Source organism: Leucoraja erinacea, chromosome 2, assembly GCF_028641065.1.
Source record: "Leucoraja erinacea ecotype New England chromosome 2, Leri_hhj_1, whole genome shotgun sequence".
Taxonomy (NCBI): Eukaryota; Metazoa; Chordata; class Chondrichthyes; order Rajiformes; family Rajidae; genus Leucoraja; species Leucoraja erinaceus.
In genome coordinates, this window is record NC_073378.1 from 52,377,095 (window position 1) to 52,390,721 (window position 13,627).

Here is a 13,627-nt window from a genome sequence, read left to right on the forward strand (position 1 = left end):
ATACAATTCGACATTAGCGGTCCCAGCACCGATCCTTGCGGAACTCCACTAGTCACTGGCAGCCAACCAGAGAAAAAACCCTTTATTGCCACTCTTTGTCTTCTGCTATCCGGCCAATCTGCTATCCATGCCAGTATCTTCCCTTTGGGCTCTCATCTTCCTAAGCAGCCTAACATGTGGCACCTTATCAGAGGCTTTCTGAAAATCTAAGTAAACAACATCTATTGACTATAAGTCCTGCTATTTACTTCCAGAAATTTTGTCAAGCAAGATCTCCCCTACACATGCGGACTTCGGCCTATTTTATTGTGAACTTGTAAGTACTCCGCAACTGCATCCTTTATAACCAACCACCAAAGTCAGGCTAATTGGTCTTTAGTTCCCACTATTACGCCTTGATCCCTTTTTGTGCAGAGGGGTAATATTGGCAATTTTCCAATCATTTGGGACGACTCCTGACTCTAGTAATTCATTAAATATCATTATCAATGCCTCCGCAATCTCTAATGCCACCTCTTTCAGAACCAGAGGTTGCAGCCCATCCAGCCCAAGTGACATTCACCTTCAACCCTTTCAGCTTCCTAAGCAACTTCTCCCTGGTAATAGCCACTCCTCTCCCTTCCACTCCCTGACTCTCTTGAATTTCAGGCACGTTACTGGTGCCTTCCACTGTAAATACTGATGCAAAGAAGATATTCAACTCCTCTGCCATTTCTTTATTCCCCATTATTACTTCTCCTGCATCATTCTCCAGCAGTCCAAAGTCCACTTGCCTCTTTCTTGCTCGTTATATCTGAAGAAATTCTTGTCATCCTATTTTATATTATTGTCTAGCTTATCTTCATATTTCATCTTTTAAATATCCCGTATTTTCTTTTTAGTTACCCTCTGTTGTTCTTTCGAAGCTTCTCAATCCTCTGGCATGCCACTAATCTTTGCTTATACGCCTTCTCTTTTAACTTTATATTGTCCTCGACTTCCCTTGTCAGCTACAGCTCTTTCTCCTCCTAGAATATTTTTTTCCTCTTTGGAATGAAAAGATCCTGCATCTTCCAGATTATTCCCAGAAATTCCTGCCATTGCTGTTCCACCATCATCCCTGCTAGGGTCCCTTTTCAGTCAACTTTTGCCAGCTCCTCCCTCATCCCTCTGTAGTCCCCTTTGTCCATCCGATTTTACCTTCTCCCTCTCAAATTGCAGATTAAAACGTATCATTTTGTTGTCATGATTATCACATACATGCAAGGCCTATGACAGTTTTGCCATTGTGGAGGAAGATTTCTGTGTAGGTAGGACAGTCTGAGGTTTAGGTTTATTATTGTCAAATGTACAGAGGTACAGTGAAAAGATCATGTGATAGGAAGAGAATTAGGCCATTCGGCCCATCAAGTCTACTCCGCCATTCAATCATGGCTGATCTATCCTAACCCCATTCTCCTGCCTTCTCTCCAAAACCTCTGACACATATTAATCAAGAATCTATCTATCTCTGCCTGAAATATATCCACTGACTCGGCCTCCATAGCCTTCTGTGGCAAAGAATTCCACAGATTCACCACCCGCTGACTAAAGAAATTTCTCCTCATCTCCTTCCTAAAAGAAGGTTCTTTAATTCTGAAGCTATGCATCTAGTCCTAGACTCTCCCGCTAGTGGAAACATCCTATCCACATGCACTCTATCCAAGCCTTTCACTATTCTGTTTTTTCAATGAGGAGCCCTCATTCTTCTAAACTTCAGTGAGTACAGGCCCAGTGCCGTCAAACGGTGTTTTGCATGCTATCCAAACATGACCATAAGACATAGGAGCAGCCAATATACCATAAATACAATCAAATCAAACTCAAGTACAATGGATAGACCAAAGGGGAAGATACAGAGTGCAGAATATAATTCTCAGCATTGTAATTCTCAGCATCAGTTCCATAGACAGTATTCCCAGTCTTCACTGGGCGTATGCAGCAGGTGTTCCAACCATTTTTGTTGGGCATAGGTTGAAAGGTGAAGAGAAGGACCATTTTATAATTTTGGATATGTAAAATGTTTTGTGCTGTTTAAAGAAAAGAAAATCTCCTTACTACTGTTTGTTAAAGTTATATATATTAGTCAAATTAAAAACAAGTACAACCTAACCAGGTTCACCTTATCTAACAGAACGAAATACAACAATTTAGTGAACATTAAATACTGGATAAACAATTAGAGCACATTGGAAATAAAATGTAGAAATTCATTTATTGAATGTCTTACTTTGAAATGCATTCCTGCGATTCAGATGTGTTCTTGAGCTTGTGGTGTACAACTGCACTAACCGCCAAAGGACCAGCATCACCACAAAGAAAGGTAACTCTTCGACCATTCAGATTACGTAGAGTTCTCTTCACATAATGCAGAGCTCGCTGGAGATATGCCATGTCCTGGGTTGCACGGAAACATTGTAGATAAAGAAGAGCAATCCCTAGTATCAAAAAAGGAATTAATTAGCTTTCTAATTAAATTGAAACCACCTATAATTTATAGAAATGGCATACTGATGTTTTAACCACTCAATCTTCTGAAATACATTCACTTTTGTAATCAGCAATTTAGACACATACTCACCAACATTTTTCAAATTTAATCAAGAAAATTTGAACAACATGGATGAATATGAAACAGCGGCATTATATCTTCTGGCAAAAAACATTCTATTCAAAATAGAAGAGACCTGGCGTTCTTTCAACCTGATATTTCTTGTCACTTAAATTTTATTGGCAGATTTTAAATAATTTGTACCTTCAAAATAGAAATGTCACAGAGGTGATGACTAGAGTTTGTAATCAAGTCAAATAGATCTGGTATTAACTAGTAACTAGGAAACCAAATACACAATGGAGACACAAGAGACTGCAGAATGGGTGCCACATAAAGGAAGAGGAGGAAATGCAAAGCTAAGAGGATGGAAGGGAACAGAGATGGGGAAATAGGGGAAATGAAAAGGAAATTCAGGACTGGGAGATGAGATAATGGAAGAGGGAAAAAGGTGCAAGATGGCTACTGGTAGGAGAAATTTGAGTGCACCATTGTGTAAAATGAGAGAATTCAATGTTCATACCATTGGGTTGTAAACTAAAGTAGAATATACCTCCATTTTAAAATTATTCTATTCCACAATGTCTTTTACTCTCTTTACCATTTTTGCATTTTCTTAAAATGCTAAATAAATTCAGTGTTATTAGATTATGTGCCGCAACAAGCTTTGGCGACCCAAGAGAAAATGAAACAAAATCAAAACCTCAAAAGTAGCATAAAGCTCACAATCTACAAGGCAGCATTGATCTCTGCCCTCATGTACTATTCAGATATAATCTATCTGTAGCAGCAGTGGAGAGCTTCAAACATCACTCAAATATCCTCAAAATTCACTTGCAGAAGTGAACCAATGACAATTTCTCCCCTGCCCACACAGTTTCCAATTACACTCAGCAGGCAGACAAACATTTTGTTCACATGTCCAACACCAAATTCTCAGAACAGACACTGGCTCAAAATGGAGAAGAGCAGAGAGAATCATGAGCTTCTTCGTCAGGAGTTTGCAGAAGTTCAGCAACAACAATATATGGAGCAGACCACCTCATACACTTACTTATTCACCTGCCTAGCAAGCATTTCCTGTCTTACTTGTAGTAGACTCTATTTCCCCCAAACTGACATAATCTTAGATTCCATGAAGTTATAGTGGAAACAAGTCATCTTTAATCCACAGGGGCTACTAAAGAAGTCATTACATAGACTATTAGTTGAACAGGATTTGAAATTCCATGATCAGTTCTGGACATAAACCTCGGAAATAAACATGAAACCCTGGAGCAATTCACTACAATATCAGGGATAGAAAGAAAACATCTATATCAACTTTAATCATATTCCTGATGCTGCATGGGCACAAATGATCTTATGAAGGATATAAAATGTGACAGGTTTTTCTAGCAGAAAAAAAACCTCATATTTATGTGGTGCTTTTCCATATCTCCCCTACAATCTAAGGCTCAAGTATAATGCAAAATACGATGAACTACTCTTCTGAAATACATGAACCTGCAGTCACATCCGATGCAATACAAAAATACTATGATATAGTTCAAAGAATGGGAGAATTTTCCCAATGGCCAAGTTTCTCTATTAACTTAATTGCCACGTTGCTATTAGGAACATTGTGGACAAAATATTTAATGTGCGTATTTCACATGTGACATAACTTCATATTCAATTCAGACTGTTTGCAGGATTTTGTTATATTTGAGCTGTAATATCTATATACTTTTAAAACTCTGTGTGTGTGTGTGTGTGTGTGTGTGTGTGTGTGTGTGTGTGTGTGTGTGTGTGTGTGTGTGTGTGTGTGTGTGTGTGTGTGTGTGCGTGCGTGCGTGCGTGTATATCATTTTGCCTTTTTTTTGCCTTTGATTCATTACTCCGCGAAAACCAGACACAAAAACGCCGAGATTTTTACCATTTCGCTAGCGATTTTACTTTTACAGTCACACATCCATTCCTTGTCAATTATTTCCCAGATTTTAAGTAAAATTGATCACAAAACTAAATGTTTTAAATCTAAATCTCTTACCAGCTGCTGACGTCACAATGCCCACATACCGACCAATCCAAGCCGCTCTCTCTCTCTCTCTCTTCATTTGGCAGCCCGGCTCTCCTCCACTCCCCCCCGCTCCAAGTACGCTCGTGCCATACCTCCCGCAGCTCCCACCCCCCGCCCGCTCACTCCAAAATGCTTTGCAGATTGGGAGGTCACAGCCGGTCACCGGTGGTCACCGGCTTGAACATGGCGGCAGCAGTTATTGTCGGGCGGGGCATAAAGGGCCTGTACCACCAGCATGCGTCTAGCGTGACCAAACGTGGTCGCTTGAGGAGTACGGCCGCGTGGGTCCGGTCCCAATTCGAACCGCGGAGGCATATGGAGTTGTGCGGGGCTGGTCCCGACATCATACTCGCCAATCAACTGGGCAGCAGGCGGGCCGACTGAATTTGGACGTCGCACGGCGTCGGGCGGTGACGTCATCACGCAACGGCACGCCGGGCGGTGACATCAATGCGCAACGCCACGCGCTAGGCGTACGCCGTCAAGACGATGTGTATGACGTCAAGACGCGAGGCCGTTTCCCCCCACTCTGTCCCCCCCCCCCCCCCCCCCCCCCCCCCCCCCCCCCCCCCCCCTCTCCCCCCTCCCCCTCCTCCATCTCCCCCCCCCCTCCCTCCCTCTCCCACCCCCCCTCCCTCTCCCCCTCCCCCTCCCTCTCCCCTCCCCCTTCCCCCTCTCCTAACCCCTCTCCCCCCTTCTCTTTCTGCCCTCACTCTCTACCCCCCCCCCCCTTCCCCCTCTAGAAGCGCCTGTGAGTTGGGGGCTATGCGCCAGTAGAAAGGGCCGATTATGGGGGAAAAGGAGAAAATTAATAATATTGATATATTAAAATCAAGGGGGGAGTTAGCGTGTGTGGGGGGGGGGGGGGGGGGGGGGGGGGGGTTAGTTAGTGTGTGTAGGGGTGGGTGGTTAATGTGTGTGACACCGCATGCCGCCCCCCCCCACCCCCCCCAACCGCATGTTGGGGGAAAAGACCCAACGGGACTGCAGTTGGTCTAGTTATTTCTTAAAATCCATATTTATTATCTAGTATAGTAAAATTCTGATAATGTACTATCCAAATTGTTTGGAAATCGCAATGTTTCAGTATCTTTCTTATCAGTTGCCGATTCCTGCTCTCCAATTAATTCACTAGGGGCCTTATACGCTTGTTCCCTTTAAACTCACTGGATTCCCTTTTAATTTAATGGAAAAAGACATTTACTGCACAACATCTAATAAAAGTGTAAATTAGAAATATGTTGGAATGATTTGAAATAACATCTAATAGTCCAGAAAATCTGCTAGAACAGCACCAATGTTCCAAGCATGCCAGATGAATGGAGTTATACTGAAGCATACCATAGAACAATAATTGTTGTATAGATGGATCAGAATCTAGAGTCTGTATCTACTGATCTGGAATCACGAGTACAAATCTCATAATGGTAGCTAGAAAATTTGTAATTGGATACATGAACTATAAATTGCTATCAAACCCATCTAGTTCACTAATGTCCTTTAGGGAGGAATATCTGCAGAACTCCTTTTAGTAATCAAAATATCTTTTAGCTTTTCTTTGAAATGGCCCAGCAAGCAATTGCAGGGAAATTAGGGTTGAACAATAAATTCGAACTCGACAGAAATGCCTACATCCTGTGAACAAATGAAAAGTACATGCGTAATGATGCATCTGCAAACTAACAAATTCATCTTTGGCAGAGAAGGTTAAAGAAGTCACAGATATGCACGTTTTTCAAGGGTAGGGCGTGAAATGGTTAACTTTAACCCCAGATCAGGCATAGTTACTAAAACTATTGTTAAATTTATAGGGAACAATGCATGCTTAATTTTGATTTAGAGATTCATCACTTTCAAATGAAAGAAGACGCATACCATCCTCCGAAAGCATGTAAAGGCACCAATTCATCTGTCCAGTTAACAAAAGGAAAGGTCAGAGAAGATCCCCAAGAGACGACCACATGCAATGTAAGTTGTTGAGTCACCCAAGATCAATTTTGTACTTTGATTTCTGTTGTAAATAATCAGAACAATTGAAGTGACATCTGAACTTTACAAGTTCAATTGCTTTGGATTACTCAAGCTTTTACTTTCTTTGCCCCTCCCCATATTCAATATTTAAATACCAGCAACTATAATTTTGCAACAATAACCAATTATTAGTTTATAACAGATATTAAGTCTGCTAATTGGATAAGCAATTTAATTGGAACACAATGCGTGACTATTAATGCAAATTACAATTTGGTGACTATACTTCAGCTCTACTGTTTACTCTACTGTTGAAACTGGATGTCAAACTCTGGCAACTTATTTCTTGAAATCTGAGAATTAAGGGTTATAATGGATAAAGGGGAGTACAAAAACCCTAAAATTGAAAATGTCTAAAGCAATGGAATGTTCACCTGTCCAGCCGGTGTAAGCACAACAGTCATGAGGATCTGCAGTCTTCAGACCTTCTTCCATCTGTATCAGGAGGTCTTTGATTTTAGATTGAATCCGTTTTATGAAGGCAGGACAGATCTGCAAAAAGATACAAATTTTCCAATATGACAAATCTCAGTTTAAAGAGTTCTGAAGATATTCCATTTTTGAAAAACCATTAAGCATAAATGGAGTTTTAAAACATATGTGCCAAAGAACAAAACTGCCAATATAAAAAGGGCAAGCTGAAAGAAACTTGATTCAAACATTTGGTAAGTGTTGGCAGCTGCAGAGATGGCTACTTCGGTTTCCACATAAGAATATTTAAAATTATATATTTTTAAATATAGTCCATACAATGGTTCATCTGAACCACAATATCATTTGGTACTCACTTGAGGAAAAAAGGGATTCTTGCAAAATCTTCAGAAGCAAAACATTAGTTATACTTTTAACCCTACACCAAGGTTGTCAGTTGGAACAGTTGTCAGTTGGGCTTGTATACTCTGGAGTTTAGAAGGATGAGAGGATATCTTATTGAAACATTTAAAATTATTACGGGTTTGGACACGCTAGAGCAGAGCTGCCAAGCTTTGTCAGAGCATTTCAGTATTCTAGTAGTACCTGAAAATAAGTATTTTGCTGAGGAAACCATTATTTTTTAACGTGCGGACACTTGTTGATTGTGTATTTGTAAACATAGAAACATAGAAATTAGGTGCACGAGTAGGCCATTCGGCCCTTCGAGCCTGCACCGCCATTCAATATGATCATGGCTGATCGTCCAACTCAGTATCCCGTACCTGCCTTCTCTCCATACCCTCTGATCCCCTTGGCCACATCTAACTCCCTCTTAAATATAGCCAATGAACTGGCCTCAACTACCATCTGTGGCAGAGAGTTCCAGAGATTCACCACTCTCTGTGTGAAAAAAGTTCTCCTCATCTCGGTTTTAAAGGATTTCCCCCTTATCCTTAAGCTGTGACCCCTTGTCCTGGACTTCCCCAACAACGGGAACAATCTTCCTGCATCTAGCCTGTCTGTTGCGTCTTCGAGTTTGATATCCTGATAATAAACGACACAATTCAGGTTGTTTCAGTTGCCTTATTGTACTCCTTTATTCAGCTCCTTTGTCTGTGTGGCGTGGTAATACTAAAGTGCTTACATACCTAATCACAGTGTGTGTGTGTGTGTGTGGTGAGTGTGCCTGATACAAAGTAGTGCAGGAGGTTGGGACTGCTACAATGAATATGTAGCATATGTAACATCCCCCCTTCTCAAAAGAAAGGAACAAAAATTAGTGACACTAGAGGATTGCCAGAGCGAGGGTGGCAATCCTGTAGCAGATACCGTGGGATTATTCTGCCCACATTCGTGGCATTCTGCTTTCTAATATACTACACAACAAAATATATAATGGCAGCTTGTTTTCTTTCAGGTAGTGCGTAGCCAGTCAAGAGTCATGTCTTGGCGTGACTTGTCCCTTCCAGTGCTAGCGATAACGCGCTGGGGGTAAGATGTTGCTCCTGGATCTAGTAGATCTGGTTGTTGCCTGCAGTGTTGCACTCGATGTATTGGTAACTTGTTGAGTTGTTTCCTGGCCATTGGTTGGTGCTGGTTGACTATATGACTCACTGGTAGCAGTTTGTGAGAATGTGTTGTCATCAATGGTAGGTGTTGCTGCTGCTGTGGGTGGTGTCCTAGGAGTTGCTGGTGTTGTCTTTGAAGTTGCAGGTGTTGACATTTCAGGTGTCGGGCGGATGTGAATTCTGTTTCGTCTCAACTGCCTGCCCGGTTCTGTCTCTATGATATATGATTTTGGGGTTCCAGCCCTGCTGGTGATTTGTGCTGGGGTCCATTTCTTTGTTGTTGGATCCTGAGCATGTACGTTTTGGCCTTGAAATAGTTCAGGCAAGTACTGTGCATTTTTGTTGTATTGTTTCAGCCCCTCCTCCTGGGCAGCTGCCAATTTTGCCCTTGTTTCTTCTTGGTCGATAGGGGGTTGGATTTTGCTTGGCAGGGTGGTTTTGTATTTCCTGCCATTTAGCATTTCTGCAGGAGACTTCATGTCAGCCTTTAGTGGAGTTGCCCGTAAGGATAAAAGTGCCAGGTTTGGATCCTCCTTTGCCTCTCGGCATTTTATTAATGTTTTCTTGGCTGTCTGTACTTGCCTTTCAATAAACCCATGGCCCTTTGGGTAATGTGGTGAAGATGTTGTGATTTTGAACCCGTATTCGGTGGCTAGCTCTCTGAATTCCCGAGATGTGAATTGGGTTCCATTGTCACATACGATCTGCTCAGGTATTCCTTGCTCTGCAAACAACCCTCTAACAATTGACACAATTGTTTTAGCTTTCAAATCCTTTACGTTTCTCACAAATGGGAATTTGGAGTAGTAGCAGGCCATAATCAAATACCATTGCTGGTTCTCTGTGAACAGGTCTGCTCCGATGGTTTGCCATGGCCGGCTTGGGATATCACTGGGTGTCATTTCCTCCTTCTGTTGTGAATTCCTGTATTTCTGGCATATGTGGCATGTAGATACCAGCTTTTCTATGTCCTTGTACATGCCTATCCAGTACACAGCGGATTTAGCACGGAGTCTGCACTTTTCCATTCCTAAGTGTCCCTGGTGGATCTTTTCGAGGATTTCTTTTTGCATGGACTTGGGTATGATGATTCGTGATCCGGCCATCAGGACTCCATTCTCTACCGAAATATCATCACGGATGGTCCAGTATTCGCGGAGGAGAGGCTGAACTTGTTGTCTCTTTTCTGGCCACCCCTGTATTACCATTTGGGTGAGGAGCTGGAGTTCTTCATCTCTGGCTGTTTCCTCTTTGATCTGTTCCAGCTTCACGCTTGTCACACTCACAATGTGGTGGATCTTTATGCTCAGCCCTTCCATCTCTTGTTTGTCATGTGTTGATAGTCTGGATAGGGCGTCAGCTAGCAGCAGGTCTTTTCCTGGCTTGTATCTGATGTTGTAGTCGTAGTGCTGTAGCCTCAGTAATAGTCTCTGTAGTCTGGCTGGTGCATTGGTGAGGTTTTTTTTTTCGATTTGTTCTAGAGGGCGGTGGTCTGTTTCAATGTCGAAATACCTTCCATATAGGTAAGTGTGAAATTTCTCGCAGCCATAGACTACTGCTAAGAGTTCTCTCTCTATGTTTGCGTACCTTGATTCTGTAGGAGTGAGTGCTTTGGATGCATACGCAATAGGTCGGCCATTTTGTATCAGTACTGCTCCAACTCCTCTCATGGAGGCATCAACTTGGAGTGTTACAGGTTTCTGCCTGTCATAGTACTGCAGGATCGTTTCTTTGCTGATGAGTTGTTTTATTTTTTCAAAATCTTGGCTATGTGAAGCACACCAATCAAATTCAGCGTCGTCTTTCATCAATTCACGGAGATTTGCTGTGTGATTAGCAAGCTTAGGTATGAAGACTCCCATGTATTGTATGAGCCCTAGGAAACTTCTTAGCTGTTTCTTGTCTTTGGGTTCCTCCATGTGGTTGATAGCATCCACTTTTGTAGGGTCCGGTTTCACTCCTTCTGCAGAGTAAATCAGTCCAAAGAATTTGCACTCCCTTTCTTTGATTATGCATTTGTCTGCATTGAGCTTTATGCCGGCTCTTCGAGTTTTTTCCATAGCCTCATGGAGGTTGTAATCATGCGTGTTTTCATCTCTGCCGTATACTTGGATATCATCTGCTATCCCGATTGCCCCTTTACAGCCTTTGTATGTTTCATCTATTTTCCGCTGGAAGACATCTTGACTCACCTTCAGCCCGAATGGGAGCCTGTTGAATCTGAATCTGCCAAATGGCGTGTTGAAAGTGGTGAGCATTGATGACTCTTGGTCTATTTTGATGTTCCAATATCCATTGCTAGCATCCAGCTTGCTGAACACCTTGGAACCGGCCAGTGCTGGTGTGATCTCTTCAAGGGTTGGAGTTGGATAATGGTCGCGCTTCAATGCATTGTTCAGATCCCTGGGATCAAGGCATATCCTTAGTTTTCCGTTTGGCTTTTCTTTGACAACAATTGAATTTACCCAATCAGTTGGTTTAATTATTGCTGTGATGATGCCCTTTTTTTCCATTTTGTTTAGGTGTTCCCTTAGCCTCTCTTTCAGTTCAAGGGGAACACGGCGGGGTGGGTGGATCACTGGTTTCACACTGGGGTCTACTGTGATATGGTATTCGTATTCCTCAAAACAACCAACGGTATCGTCAAAACATTCTGGGTACATGTCAATCAATTCTTCTTTGTTCCTGATGGGCGGCCGGTTTTTGATGGGTATGTTTCTGTCAATTCTGCAGGAGTTTGTCTTGATTTCATGGTTGATTGACACAATCTTCAGTCTTTGGCACGTGTTCAGGCCGAGAATAGCAGGTCCTTTCGATTTAGTGATGTAGAAGGGGCATTTCACTTCTTTCCCTTTGTATGTTCCTGCTATGATTGTTTTGCCTAGCTGTGGGATTATGGAACCTCCGTATGCAGCTAGGACTACATCGCTACTTCCAAGGATTCCTTTCCTGACGCTGCCATCTTTTGTCATGTGTTCAGGGAATATCTTTCCGTAAAGATTGACTGGTAAGATATTGCTCTGGGCTCCAGTATCAATTTTGAGCCTTAGATTAATCGTTGTTCTTTTCTTTCCCACTTTTTTCTGTAGTTGTATTATAGTATATGCTTCATCTCTGTTGCTATGTGGTTTGTTGTTTCCCATTTCGTGGACGTCAATGGTCCCAACGGAAAGGAATTCTTCCTCAGAGGTATCTGAGGTTATCTCCTCTTCCTGTTGGACGTGTGCGTGTATTTGTTTCCTTCTCGTATTTCTATCGTTCTTTGACCATTGCTGCTTTGGCTTGGTGCTGTATGATTTTGTTGACCTACACATTTTCTTCCAGTGGTTAGGCCTCCCACAGGAGTTGCAGGTAGTCCCGTATGCTGGGCACTCCCTGCGATCATCAAATGCATGCTCTGTACCGCAGTTCCAGCAGCTTCTTTGGCTTGCTTGTTTGTTTGCATGCCTAGAAAATGTCTGCTTTGGAGCCTTTAAGGTGGAGCCAGGGTCACGTTTTGAGAGAGGCGTCTATATTCACTCTGGTGCTGCTCTGAGATGAGCCAACTTGAAGGGAGAGGGAGGACATTTGTTTCCTTGTGGCTTCGAAAGCTCTGGCAGCATCTACGGCGTCTTTTAGGTTGAGGGTGTCTTTCCCTATTAGGGACTTTTGGACCTCTTGGTGGGCGCACCCCCATATTAGCTGGTCGACAATTCTGTCATCTTCATCACCAAATCTGCATTTCTTGGCCACGTTCCTTAGTCTCGACAGGAAAGTGTCGATTGTTTCTTGTGGGTCTTGTCTTAGCCCTTGGAACTCATACCGATGGATTCTGTGGTTTGATTTGGGCTCCATATGGTTCGCAAACCTTTCAAGGACTATTCCCGGATTATTGCAGTCGGGCTCTGTTAAGCTCCAACTGTTAAAAATGTCTAGACCCTTCTCCCCGAGCCATAGTAAAATATAACTGACCTTCTCTTCATCTGTAGTTCCTTTCAGGAAGCTTTTGAATGCCAGCTGGCTCTTTTGTTTGAATTTCTTGAACGCCTCCACCACGTCATCGGCGTCCCAGTTCATCGTAGGGTGGAGGCTCATTGCTGCGGCAACAGCCGCTGTGGAGGCCGCCATCTTGTGTTGTTAGGCGGGTGCACAAAAAAAAATCAATTTCTCTGCAGCCGGTGTTCCTAATTCCCAATAGCGATTCACAATAGCGCGGTTTTTTTACTCGAATCCCACCGCTGCCACCATGTTGCGTCTTCGAGTTTGATATCCTGATAATAAACGACACAATTCAGGTTGTTTCAGTTGCCTTATTGTACTCCTTTATTCAGCTCCTTTGTCTGTGTGGCGTAGTAATACTAAAGTGCTTACATACCTAATCACAGTGTGTGTGTGTGTGTGGTGAGTGTGCCTGATACAAAGTAGTGCAGGAGGTTGGGACTGCTACAATGAATATGTAGCATATGTAACACTGTCCAACCCCTTAAGAATTTTGTAAGTTTCTATAAGATCCCCTCTCAATCTCCTAAACTCTAGAGAGTATAAACCACTTTCTTCATAAGACAGTCCTGACATCCCAGGAATCAGTCTGGTGAACCTTCTCTGCACTCCCTCTATGGCAACAATGTCCTTCCTCAGATTTGGAGACCAAAACTGCACGCAATACTCCAGGTGTGGTCTCACCAAGACCCTATACAACTGCAGTAGAACCTCCCTGCTCCTATACTCAAATCCTCTTGCTATGAAAGCCAACATGCCATTCGCTTTCTTTACTGCCTGCTGCACCTGCATGCCTACCTTCAATGACTGGTGTACCATGACACCCAGGTCTCGCTGTTGTAATACAGTTTATTGTGTATTACATGGTACAGCTGCTTTCTGCATCTCTCTCTCGGTGTTGGCTGCAGCCATCGTCTGCTTCAGTAAGGGAAGCTGGTCGATGATTGGTCGCAACGCCCCTCGGAGACTACGTCTGATTGGCTGTAGTCTGAGTGACCAGCGCAT

At 42.9% G+C, this 13,627-nt stretch overlaps 1 protein-coding gene across 1 annotated transcript in view; it reads right to left on the reverse strand.

The window, feature by feature from the left end:
- lancl2 (LanC lantibiotic synthetase component C-like 2 (bacterial)) overlaps positions 1–13,627 on the reverse strand; it is a 54,923-nt gene that overhangs the window by 19,994 nt on the left and 21,302 nt on the right. Inside the window, exons 2-3 of the mRNA XM_055656877.1 lie at positions 7,037–7,154; positions 2,249–2,456 (exon numbers count right to left, since the gene is read on the reverse strand). Coding sequence (XP_055512852.1) covers positions 2,249–2,456; positions 7,037–7,154 — 326 coding nt within the window. The remainder of the gene's footprint in view (positions 1–2,248; positions 2,457–7,036; positions 7,155–13,627) is intronic.